Source organism: Mustelus asterias, chromosome 14 (genome assembly GCF_964213995.1).
Source record: "Mustelus asterias chromosome 14, sMusAst1.hap1.1, whole genome shotgun sequence".
In the NCBI taxonomy this organism is placed as follows: Eukaryota; Metazoa; Chordata; class Chondrichthyes; order Carcharhiniformes; family Triakidae; genus Mustelus; species Mustelus asterias.
The window spans coordinates 102,908,207-102,921,109 of NC_135814.1; the positions used below are offsets into that span (position 1 = coordinate 102,908,207).

The 12,903-nt window shown below is 50.3% G+C and overlaps 1 protein-coding gene across 4 annotated transcripts in view; it reads left to right on the forward strand.

Annotated features, from left to right (window-relative positions):
• nbeal1 (neurobeachin-like 1) overlaps positions 1-12,903 on the forward strand; it is a 277,142-nt gene that overhangs the window by 107,471 nt on the left and 156,768 nt on the right. For all 4 annotated transcript variants that reach the window (XM_078228982.1, XM_078228984.1, XM_078228983.1 and 1 more), the window contains exon 6: positions 4,162-4,244. In XM_078228982.1, coding sequence (XP_078085108.1) covers positions 4,162-4,244 — 83 coding nt within the window. The remainder of the gene's footprint in view (positions 1-4,161; positions 4,245-12,903) is intronic.

A 12,903-nucleotide genomic window follows, 5' to 3' on the forward strand; every position in this document is an offset into this window, starting at 1 on the left:
CTGAGGTTGTTCATGAATGGCCCCGCCTTCTCAACGTTGCCCCTTGTCTGAGGTATGATGACCCTCAGGTTAAATCACCACCCCTTTGAGGGGGGGAGCAGCCTAAGGTCACCTGGGACTATGACAACAATAAGGAAAATGTAATTGAATCATTCTCAACCAATAACATTAATTTCAGGTGGCAAGGTGGTTAGTGCTGCTGCCTCACAGCGCCAGGGACCCGGGTTCGATTCTCGGCTTGGGTCACTGTCTGTGCGGACTCTGCACGTTCTCCCCGTGTCTGCATGGGTTTCCTCCAGATACTCCGGATTCCTCCCACACTCCAAAGATGTGCGGGTTAGGTGGACACTGTTTCGGTACACTGAGGGAGAATTTAGCACGGCCAGTGCACCTAACCCGCACGTCTTTCGGACTGTGGGAGGAAACCGGAGCACCTGGAGGAAACCCACGCAGACATGGGGAGAACGTGCAGACTCTGCACAGACAGTGACCCAAGTCGGGAATCGAACCCGGGTCCCTGGCGCTGTGAGGCAGCAGTGCTAACCGCTGTGCCACCGTGCCACCCCCGGGGCATTCTGCTGCATCACATTATAATTGTACATTGACTAACTTATGTGCTCAAGATATTTAAAGGTTTTTTATTAAGTCATTAATGGCAGTCAAATTGCAGTCTCTGAGAACACATCTGTGGTCTTTAATCCAAATATACTCATTGTTTGAAGTATCATGTGCGATTTACTGAATTAGAGACAATTGTATTTTAACTTACGGTTACCAAAGCTGGATATCACATCAGTACCTGCCATTATTGTCCTCAATGTGCTGTAAGCACTCACTGTAGACAAAATCCTTTAATCTTGTGGGGTTAGATTATAGTTTGAGCTTGGAATTTAATGAGTTAACTTGAAAGGAAAGTAAGTGTTTGTCTTTCAAGGACCTCTGTGACAAATTTCTATATTTCTTTTTAAATGGTGGCACCCTCTTGCACCCTCATCTCCACAACACGTCCCAATGAAATCTAGTTTGACCGCAAAGAGGAGCAGTTAGATCTGTTTCTCTTGGTAATGAGAGTGAATGGATCCAGAGGGATCTGGTTTTGTTGCTAAGGAGAGTGAATGGATTCCAAGTAGATCTGGTCTTGTTGCTCTGGTGAAGGAAGTGGATACAGAGAGAGTTGCTGAGTGGGCTGAGTGAGTCCGACTAACCTGAATTGAACCTATTTGTTCATGAAAGCAAACCACTGAAGAATCATAGATTCATAGAAACCCTACAGTACAGAAGGAGGCCATTTGGCCCATTGAGTCTGCACTGACAATAATCCCACCTCAGGCCCTATCCCCACAACCCCATACATTTACCCCACTAATCCCTCTAACCTACACATCCTGGGACACTAAGAGGCAATTTAGCGTGGCCAAGGCACCAAACCCACACATTTGTGGACTATGGGGGGAAACCGGAGCACCCGGAGGAAACCCACGCCGACACGGGGAGAACGTGCAGACTCCACACAGAGACAGTGACCCAAGCACGGGAATCGAACCCGGGTCCCTGGAGCTGTGAGGCAGCAGTGCTAACCACTGTGCCACCGTGCCGCTCCAAAGTTTTTAGAAACGACAGTATTGAGAAATAAAAGGTAGAGTCAATGATCAGACAAACTGATCTCCCAGGCTGGGGTAGTCGATGATCAGACAGACTGATCTCCCAGGCTGGGGTAGTCGATGATCAGACAGACTGATCTCCCAGGCTGGGGTAGTCGATGATCAGACAGACTGATCTCCCAGGCTGGGGTAGTCGATGATCAGACAGACTGATCTCCCAGGCTGGGGTAGTCGATGATCAGACAGACTGATCTCCCAGGCTGGGGTAGTCGATGATCAGACAGACTGATCTCCCAGGCTGGGGTAGTCGATGATCAGACAGACTGATCTCCCAGGCTGGGGTAGTCGATGATCAGACAGACTGATCTCCCAGGCTGGGGTAGTCGATGATCAGACAGACTGATCTCCCAGGCTGGGGTAGTCGATGATCAGACAGACTGATCTCCCAGGCTGGGGTAGTCGATGATCAGACAGACTGATCTCCCAGGCTGGGGTAGTCGATGATCAGACAGACTGATCTCCCAGGCTGGGGTAGTCGATGATCAGACAGACTGATCTCCCAGGCTGGGGTAGAGTCAGTGATCGAACAGACTGATCTCCCAGGCTGGGGTAGTCGATGATCAGGGTAGCCCATGAGCTTTAAGCGAGGTTTCTCCGGATGCAATATTTCAAAGCCATCTCAGCCTTTGGGCTAAGATGAAGCATCAGATCGAGCCCAAATTTGGGTGCAACTCGTCAGTAAGAAGTCTCACAACACCAGGTTAAAGTCCAACCGATTTAATTGGCATCATGAGGTTTCAGAGCGCTGCTCCTTCACCAGGTGAGTGGAAGTAGGTTCACAAACACAGCACGAGTCTACCTCCATTCACCTGATGAAGGAGCAACGCTCCGAAAGCTCGTGATTCCAGATAAACCTGGTGGACTTTAACCTAGTGAGACTTCTTACTGTGCCCACCCCAGTCCAACACCCGTATCTCCACCTCGACCTGTCGGCTTGGATCTTGTTTGTCTCCCTTGTGGGGACCGTGACTTGGATTCAGTTGGAATTTGTTATTTTGGATGGAATTAAAATGTGAAAAGAAAATGAAACCGCAACCATGGGCCCTTGTAAAGCAACTTGGCTGATACTGTCCAGCTGTCATTTTACTGAAATGGTGCTTTGTTAAATGATTTTTTGGGGGGAAATGGAAGCAATATTTGATCAGCAAATACATCAACTTGGCTCCAACAAACTTTTCTGTTGGACTTGTTCAATCTGTCGGATGGTTCTGAGTTTTGACAAATTAAATTTTCTCCGATTTGTCTGCTAAGTTTTTTTAATGATGCGTTAACTATGTCCCGACGTGGGAAAATCAGTTCCTGATGATGGAGGTCTGCAGTTGAGTGCCGCGATCTGTTCCCTCGTGACATCCAAGTATTTCCTGCTTGCTGTTCAACAACACATCTTTAAATTTAACTGGCGCTGAGCTGCTGCAGTTGGTTAGCAGCCGTGTTCGAACCTGACTGGGACCGGTGAAAGTACAATACTCGGTCGGAAGCCAAACTACCTTGTGAAGTGAGCTTAAACAGTGCTCAGCAGCCCATTACTCAGAACTAAACTGCTTAACTCCCTTGAGCAGCGACGTGGTTATTGTATGAATTGAAACCCTCCTTACCGGATCAGGACTGTAACATAGCATAGGTAAAAACAAAATTCTGTGGATGTTGGAGATCTGAAATTAAAAACAGAAAATGCTGGGTAACCTCATCACGTCTGGCAGCATCCGTGCAAAAAAGTTAACACTTCGAGTCGAAAATGTTAACACTTCAAAGCGGCACAGTGGTTAGCACTGCAGTCTCACAGTGCCAGGGACCTGGGTTCGATTCCTGGCTTGGGTCACCGTCTGTGCGGAGTCTGCCCGATCTGCCCGTGTCTGCGTGGGTTTCCTCCGGGTGCTCCGGCTCCCTCCCACAGTCTGAAAGATATGTTGGTTAGGGTGCATTGGCCGTGCTAAATTCTCCCTCAGTGTACCCGAACAGGCGCCGGAGTGTGGCGACTAGGGGATTTTCACAGTAACTTCATTGCAGTGTTAATGTAAGCCTACCTGTGACACTAATAAATAAGCTTTAACACTTTAAAAATGGCTCTTCTGCAGTTCTGTGCGGACTCGATGCTAACTCTGTTTCTCTCTGCACAGACGCTGCCAGACTTGCTGAGTTTATCCAGCCTATCCCAGCTCTTTCCCGTTGCGGGCCCTGTTTTACTCTGGGATGTGGTTTCACAGGCGGCAGCCACCGGTTGCTACCTTCCCGAATGGTCTGTGCTTCTGACCATCTTGGGCCGTTTGCCCAGTCGAAAGTGCAGCGTTTCAGCTCAGCCCATGTCCATCCACACATTTCACAAGAGGGAGTCAATGGACAGCGATCAGGCACGGGAATTGTGACATGTACTATCCTCCCTAATTCGGAATGACCGAGACAAATCTCAGAACAGCCACAGTCTCTGCAGCAGAGCTTCTTTATCTCAGCAATCCGTTTGAGTTCGTTACCGATTGTAACACTCCCTCTTGTCCTTTTCTAGTGAAAAAGTCAGTGCAGTGGAGAAGAACAGACAGAAGTACAAAGCAGCTTGTCTAACTGTGGAGTTCATCCCTTTCTTTTACCGTGAGTATGCTACATTTTATTCAAATTCATTTTGCACTGTTTAGATTGTGTCTGTTTCCCTACTGTCTCCCCACCCTACCCCTACTCTCCCCATCTCATCTCAAAATAGCTGTGTAATCCCCTGTACAGATGGTATTGTGTTATTTTTCACCAAACTATGGTGGCATGATGGAGCAGTCGATGGAGGCCTTCTTGAATCTCTGTGTACTTGAAGGAGGCCTTCTTGGAGGCCTTCTGTGTACTCTTCCTTGGTCTGAGGATTGGCTCAGTTGCTTTATATTCCTCCTTTTTATAGGGAGGCATCTCACTGAGATCAGTAATTCACCGTGTGGAATTGCAGATGCGAACTCAGCCCCTTTCACTCGATAGCGCTGGGCAAAGAAATGCATTGTCCCAACTGAGTGCCAGAGATACAGCTCCTTCAGGATTCTGTGGGCAAGTGATTTAAGCACATCAGTCTCAGTGGGGCCTATTGGTAATGATAGGGCGGCCCGGTGGCACAATGGTTAGCACTGCTGCCTCACAGTGCCAGGGACCCGGGTTCGATTCCCGGCTCGGGTCACTGTCTGCGTGGAGTTTGCACATTCTCCCCCGTGTCTGCATGGGTTTCCTCCGGGTGCTCCGGTTTCCTCCCACAGTCCAAAGATATGCGACTTAGATGATTTGGCCATGTTAAATTGCCCCTTAGTGCCAGTTAATATGTGGGGTTATGGGGCCTGGGTGGGATTGTTGTCAGCGCAGGCTTGATGGGCTGAATGTCCTTCTGCACTGTCGGGATTCTATGATACTAGACTGGCAATCCAGAGGGCCCAGCGAATGCTCTGGGGACACGGGTTCAAATCCCAGCATGGCAACTTGTGAAATTTATATTCAATTAATTAATCTGGAATGTCACAGTGGTGGTAACCATAAAACTATCATCAATCATTGTAGAAGCCCATCCTTTCCCTTTAGGGAAGGAAACTATCACCAATCATTGTAGAAGCCCATCCTTTCCCTTTAGGGAAGGAAATCTGCCGTCCTTACCCGGTCTGGCCTACATGTGACTCCAGAGCCACAGCAATGTGGTTGACTTTTAACTGCCCTGTGAAATGGTCGAGTGAGGCACTCAGTTCAAGGGGCAATTAGGGTTGGGCAACAAACACTGTCCCAGCCAGTGACACCCACAGCTCATGAATGAATAATTACAGAAATACTATTTATCCAAAGATGTGACTCACCAACCCCGGGAAAAAGCATCTGACTATCCGCTCTGTCCAGAATATGAGGGGCGTGGATAGTCAGAAGCTTTTTCCCAGGGTGGAAGAGTCAATTACTAGGGGGCACAGTTTTAAGGTGTGAGGGGCAAGGTTTAAAGGAGATGTACGAGGCAAGTTTTTTTTACACAGAGGGTGGTGGGTGCCTGGAACTCGTTGCAGGGGGAGCTAGTGGAAGCAGATACGATAGCGACTTATAAGGGGCCTCTGGACAAATACATGAATAGGATGGGAATAGAGGGATATGGTCCCCGGAAGGATAGGGGGTTTTAGTTCAGTCGGGCAGCATGGTCGGTGCAGGCTTGGAAGGCTGAAGGGCCTGTTCCTATGCTGTAATTTTCTTTGTTCTTTGTGTGGGTTGGGTTGATTGGCCATGCTAAATTGACCCTAGTGTCAGGGGGATTATCAGGGTAAATGTATGGGGTTGCGGGAATAGGGCCTGGGTGGGATTGTGGTCGGTGGGCTCGATGGGCTGAATGGCCTCCTGCACTGTAGGAATTCTATGATTCTATGTTCTTTATTTAAACTACAAACATGTTATATAAATAAACAGAGTTGATTGCATGAGAAAATAAGTTACTAAAATAAGTAGATAATGATCACTGACTTTTGCAGAGGGGATTAACTGTTCTTGTTTCTAGTGGTCAACATTAATGTGAAGGTCCGGTGGTTATATATAAACCAAACTAGTGTCTAGATGAGCTAAAGGGAAAGAGCTTTGTTGTGAAACTAAGCTCCGAGTGGGAATGAAAGCTGGACGATATGCTAAACCTGCTTCCTGTAGAAATCCAGGGATGGAATGGCCTTTGGTAATGGTTTATAGTATTGCAATTCCCAAAACCAAACCTTGGTGGGGGATGATGTCGTTAAGCCCCTTGTAACCTCCACCACCAACACTCCTCCCTCTGCTCCCTCGCCCCAAGATAGGGAAAGAACCTCTTGTGACTCCTGCGTCTCAACTAGAGTGTCACCACAGATGTGAACAGAGTGGGAACGTCAGAGTTTGGTGAGGGTAGGGATTTGGCGCAAGAGTGACGTAAGTGCTGAGTCTCGTGAGTTTATCAGACAAAACACAGCGGCAAATTTATACAACACGCAACAAGCAGCAACAGGGACTGTCCGGAGCAGAGAGGCAGACAGCAGACAAACTGGGATAAACCTCCATGAAGTCATGGTCAGCAGAGTGTGTGGAATGGTGCACGTAGCTAGGGAACAGTTCTTGCCGATTCTTCAGTGTAGGTGAGCGTGAGGTTTACCACTTTGGGTGCGATGACTACTTTTCAAAGGTGAAAAGCTAGAGCAGTGGAGGTTCAAAGAGACTTTGGGGGGTCCATGTACGAGGTAAAGTCACCATAGTCTCAGATGATTAGAGGCTGACTGGTGGCGGCACGGTGGTTAACACTGCTGCCTCACAGCGCCAGGGTCCCGGGTTCGATTCCGGCCTCGGATCATTGTCTGTGTGGAGTTTGCACTTTCTCCCCGTGTCTGCGTGGGGTTCCTCCGGGTGCTCCAGTTTCCAGGGGGATTAGCAGGGTAAATATGTGGGGTTACGGGAATAGGGCCTGGGTGGGATTGTGGTCGGTGCAGACTCGATGGGCCAAATGGCCTCCTTCTGCACTGCAGGGATTCTATGGATTGTATGAACCTGAGGATCACCACACCTCAGGTGAGGGGCAAGGTTGAGAAGGCGGGGCCTTCATGAATAACCTCAGCCGGTACGGGAATTGAACCCACACTGTTGGCATCGTTCTGCACCCGCTGTCTGCTCTGCTTTCCAGCCAATTGAGCTAACCAACCATGTATATGGTGTGGTGTTGTGAGACTTCTTACTGAACCATAGATCATGGAGATGTTATTGATGGGTACAAAAAAAATTCAAAACCGCTAATGTAATGCTGACCTTTAAATCTAGAGGGCTAGAATGCAAGGGGGTAGTTTTATTTATTAGTGTCACAAGTAGGCTTATATTAACAATGCAGTGAAGTTACTGTGAAAATCCCCTAGTCGCCACACTCCAGTGCCTGTTTGGGTACACTGAGGGAGAATTTAGCACGGCCAATGCACCCTAACCAGCACGTCTTTCAGACTGTGGGAGGAAACCGGAGCTCCATGCCCCTCCACACACACACACTCATACACACTCTCTCTCTTTCTCTCTCTCTCTCACTCACACACACTCTCACTCACTCACACTCTCACTCACTCCCACGCTCACTCCCACGCTCACTCCCTCGCTCAAGACTCAATGGGCCGAATAGCCTCCTTCTGCACTGCAGGGATTCTATGATTCTGTGATAAGGAGAGGAGGAAAATGCTTTTCCCTGAGGGTTGTGAGTCTCTTCGTCAAAAGGCGGTGGAAACAGAGTATTTGAATATTTTTAAGATAGAGAGAGGTAGATTCTTGATAAGCAAGGGGTTGGGAGGTTATCGGGGCAGGTGGGAATGTGGAGTTGAGGTTAAAACAGATCAGCTTTGATCTTATTGAATGGTGGAGCAGGTTTGAGGGGCCGAATGGCCTTCTGCTCTTGATTCGTATGATTGTATGCTTCCACCTCTGCGTTAGAAATTTGTGGCTTCACGTCCCATTCCAGAGACGTGAACACAAACACTGACACTTCCATCGCCGCGCTTAGGGAGGGCTGCATTGTTGGAGATACCACGTGTTGAGTGAGACATTAAAACCAGGCCCCCTCTGCCATCTTAGATGGACGTAAAAGAGCCCATGGCAACACTCTGAGAAAGAGCTGTGGAGTTCTGCCCTGTGTACTAGCCAATAGTTATCCATCAATCACCATCACATCAAACAAAATCTGATTGATATAATGTTACTGTTTGTGGGATCTTGCTGTGCACACTTGGGTGCTCCATTTCCTACTTGACTACACCTCAAAAGTTTTTAATTGGCTATAAAGCATTTTAGGGTGTCCTGAGATTGTGAAAGGCGCTATATAAATGCATTCTTTCATTCCTCCTGATACTTCCCTGAGCCAGTTGTTGTGTGCCATATTGTACCATGGTAGTTAAAGGTGGGGTGCAATGCTGGCCAAGGGGAAGTGATGGGAGACACTACAACTGATAGCATTGCCTCCAGAGCATGGAGAGATTACTGGTCAGCCAAGGCTCCCACTTGTAATAACTGCTGAGCAAATGCATCTGGGTGGATGGTGGATGAAGGAATAATAGCATTGGATTCAGCTGTAATGTCCCTTTCATTAAATAGCCCATTGACAGTGTTTGAGTTTAGTCATGGAATCCCTACAGTGCAGAAGGAGGCCATTTGGCCCATTGAGTCTCCAACAACTCTCCGAAGGAGCATCTATTCCAGGCCCATAATTTAGCCTAGGCATTTAGCATGGCTAATCCCCCTAACCTACACATCTTTGGACACTAAGGGGCAATTTAGCATAGCTAATCCCCCCTAACCTGCACATCTTTGGACTGTGGGAGGAAACCCGGAGCACCCGGAGGAAACCCACGCAGACACGGGGAGAACGTGCTGACTCCACACGGACAGTGACCCAAACCGGGAATTGAACCTGGGTCCCTGGCGCTGTGAGGCAACAGCGCTAACCACTGTGCCACCGTATCCCTAAGAAACTACCGCTTGGGGCCAGGTGCCAGAGGTGTGGACTGTCCCTTTACGTGAGTGATTGTTGTCAGAAGGAGAGGGAGCAGGGAAGGGAAAGCAAGAAGTAATTGTGCAGCAGGCAACGTGTATTTGAAGAGGAAGCCATGTTCACCTTGAAGTGCCGTGTCGGACTAAAAGGCAAATGGGAAATATATCGAAATGCGCGCTGAGGCAGAGGGAATTACGAGCATGGGGGAAAGCTAATGAGGTGATGCAATTCCTAAAAATAGTGTGGCAAAAATAGTAATGAGAGACGAGTGGAGAAATGGAAGAGTGGAAACAAATAATGGAAAAGCTGAACAAGAAGATTTCCATGTAATGTATGTATTTGCTATAAATAGATTAGAATATAAATAAGGGCAGATTCCTGGTCTGAAATCCGGTCCATTGAGTTTCTTTGTTTTTGTTAAACAAAAATATTTGCTTATCTGCTGGTGACCCTGCTGGAGCGACAGGTTACGTCTCCTTCACTACCATCAAAATTTAAATTTGCTTAATTTGAGATTGAAATGCTTTCTCTTTTTGAAGCCTTTGAGACTTTGGCACATGCCGCTGGTATTTGACATGTCAGAGAGCTGACTCAGTGCGTGGCCCCAACACAAATGGACCTTTTGTATTCAAAGCTTGAGAACCAGTTGAGATAATTCCTATGATGATAAGTGCCCCAGTGTGTGGAGCTGTTTGTCGATGCCCTCCTTGTGTGAAGGCAGCGAGGGCTGCAGCTATGTAAATGATCACGGTGATAATCCCCAACTGTTTGATGAATGCTCGACAACAACACTGAGAATCCTGCCACTGAACGAGACTCTCCTGTTGGCAACTGAGGGGTGGGATGGGTTAGAAACGAGAGGGGCCTGTTTACCACAATTTGTCTAGCTCCATGCCCCTCCACACACACACACTCATACACACTCTCTCTCTTTCTCTCTCTCTCTCACTCACACACACTCTCACTCACTCACACTCTCACTCACTCCCTCGCTCGCTCCCTCGCTCGCTCCCTCACTCACTCCCTCGCTCGCTCCCTCGCTCGCTCCCTCACTCACTCCCTCGCTCGCTCCCACGCTCGCTCGCTCCCTCGCTCGCTCCCTCGCTCACTCCCTCGCTCGCTCCCTCGCTCACTCCCTCGCTCGCTCGCTCCCTCGCTCGCTCCCTCGCTCGCTCCCTCGCTCACTCCCTCGCTCGCTCCCTCGCTCGCTCGCTCCCTCGCTCGCTCCCTCGCTCACTCCCTCGCTCACTCCCACGCTCGCTCCCTCGCTCGCTCCCTCGCTCGCTCCCTCGCTCACTCCCTCGCTCGCTCCCTCGCTCACTCCCTCGCTCGCTCCCTCGCTCGCTCCCTCGCTCGCTCCCTCGCTCGCTCCCTCGCTCGCTCCCTCGGTCACTCCCTCGCTCGCTCCCTCGCTCGCTCCCTCGCTCGCTCCCTCGCTCGCTCCCTCGCTCGCTCCCTCGCTCGCTCCCTCGCTCGCTCCCACGCTCACTCCCACGCTCACTCCCACGCTCACTCCCACGCTCACTCTCACGCTCACTGACACTCACTGTCACACACACACTCTCACACTCACTCTCTCACACACTCTCTCACACCCTCACTCTCACACCCTCACCCTCACTCTCACTCACACACTCACTCACTCACTCACTCTCACACACACTCACTCTCACACACACTCACTCTCACACACACTCACTCTCACACACACACACACACTCACTCACTCACTCACACACACACAGTCACTCTCACACTCACTCTCACACACTCTCTCTCACACTCTCTCTCACACTCTATCTCACACGCACTCTCTCACACGCACTCTCTCCCACCCACTCTCCCCCACCCACTCTCCCACCCACTCTCCCACCCACTCTCCCACCCACTCTCCCACCCACTCTCCCACCCACTCTCCCACCCACTCTCCCACCCACTCTCCCACCCACTCTCCCACCCACTCTCCCACCCACTCCCCCACCCACTCCCCCACCCACTCCCCCACCCACTCCCCCACCCACTCCCCCACCCACTCCCCCACCCACTCCCCCACCCACTCCCCCACCCACTCCCCCACCCACTCCCCCACCCACTCCCCCACCCACTCCCCCACCCACTCCCCCACCCACTCCCCCACCCACTCCCCCACCCACTCCCCCACCCACTCCCCCACCCACTCCCCCACCCACTCCCCCACCCACTCCCCCACCCACTCCCCCACCCACTCCCCCACCCACTCCCCCACCCACTCCCCCACCCACTCCCCCACCCACTCCCCCACCCACTCCCCCACCCACTCCCCCACCCACTCCCCCACCCACTCCCCCACCCACTCCCCCACCCACTCCCCCACCCACTCCCCCACCCACTCCCCCACCCACTCCCCCACCCACTCCCCCTCCCACTCCCCCTCCCACTCCCCCACCCACTCCCCCACCCACTCCCCCACCCACTCCCCCACCCACTCCCCCACCCACTCCCCCACCCACTCCCACACCCACTCCCACACCCACTCCCTCCCTCTCACACAAACTCTCTCACACAAACTCTCTCACACAAACTCTCCCTCTCACACAAACTCTCCCTCTCATACTCTCCCTCTCACACTCTCTCTCTCACACTCTCTCTCTCTCACACTTTCTCTCACACACACCTCTCTCTGTAGGATGTAGTGTTACAGTCATAGATAGGGTGTAGAGAAAGATCAGCTTAATGCGAGGTAGGTCCGTTCAAAAGTCTGACAGCAGCAGGGAAGAAGCTGCTCTTGAGTCGGTTGGTACGTGACCTCAGATGTTTGTATCTTTTTCCCGACGGAAGAAGGTGGAAGAGAGAATGTCCGGGGAGCGTGGGGTCCTTAATTATGCTGGCTGCTTTGCCGAGGCAGCGGGAAGTGTAGACAGAGTCTATGGATGGGAGGCTGGTTTGCGTGATGGACTGGGCTTTGGTCACGACCTTTTGTAGTTTCTTGTGGTCTTGGACAGAGCAGGAGCCATACCAAGCTGTGATACAACCAGAAAGAATGCTTTCTATGGTGCATCTGTAAAAGTTATTGAGAGGCGTAGCTGACATGCCAAATTTCCTTAGTCTTCTGAGAGTGTAGAGGCGATGGTGGGCTTTCTTAACTATAGTGTCGGCATGGGGGGGACCAGGACAGGTTGTTGGTGATCTGGACACCTAAAAACTGGAAGCTCTCGACCATTTCAACTTCATCCCCGTTGATGTCGACAGGGGCATGTTCTCCTTTGCGCTTCCTGAAGTCAACGTCTATCTCCTTCGTTTTGTTGACATTGAGGGAGAGATTATTGTTGCCGCACCAGTTCACCAGATTCTCTATCTCATTCCTGTACTCCGTCTCATCATTGTTTGAGATCTGACCCACAACCTGGTGTCATCAGCAAACTTGAAAATTGAATTGGAGAGGAATTTGGCTGCACAGTCATAGGTGTATAAGGAGTGTAGTTATTGACACAGTTAATAATAATACCTTTCAGCTTCTAGCTGCGGGCACTGCTGATATGGATGCAATATACACCTGCCTGCTTAAGAAGTGCAGGAGAGATTAGCTGAGATATGTTGGAGATGTAAAGAGGATAAAAGGCTTGTTGTGTGCAACTTAGAATGGTCGACATTATCTTCCTCTTGGCAGATCACTTGAGTTGCAAATTCGAGCCTGTTTGGTAGGATTCCTGATGTAAGTATTCATTCTGTATAACTGGATGAACCAAATTGATAATCTCCGCTTGCAGACTGGGTTCATCGCATGCGAGGCGTTTTGAAATTGGAAAA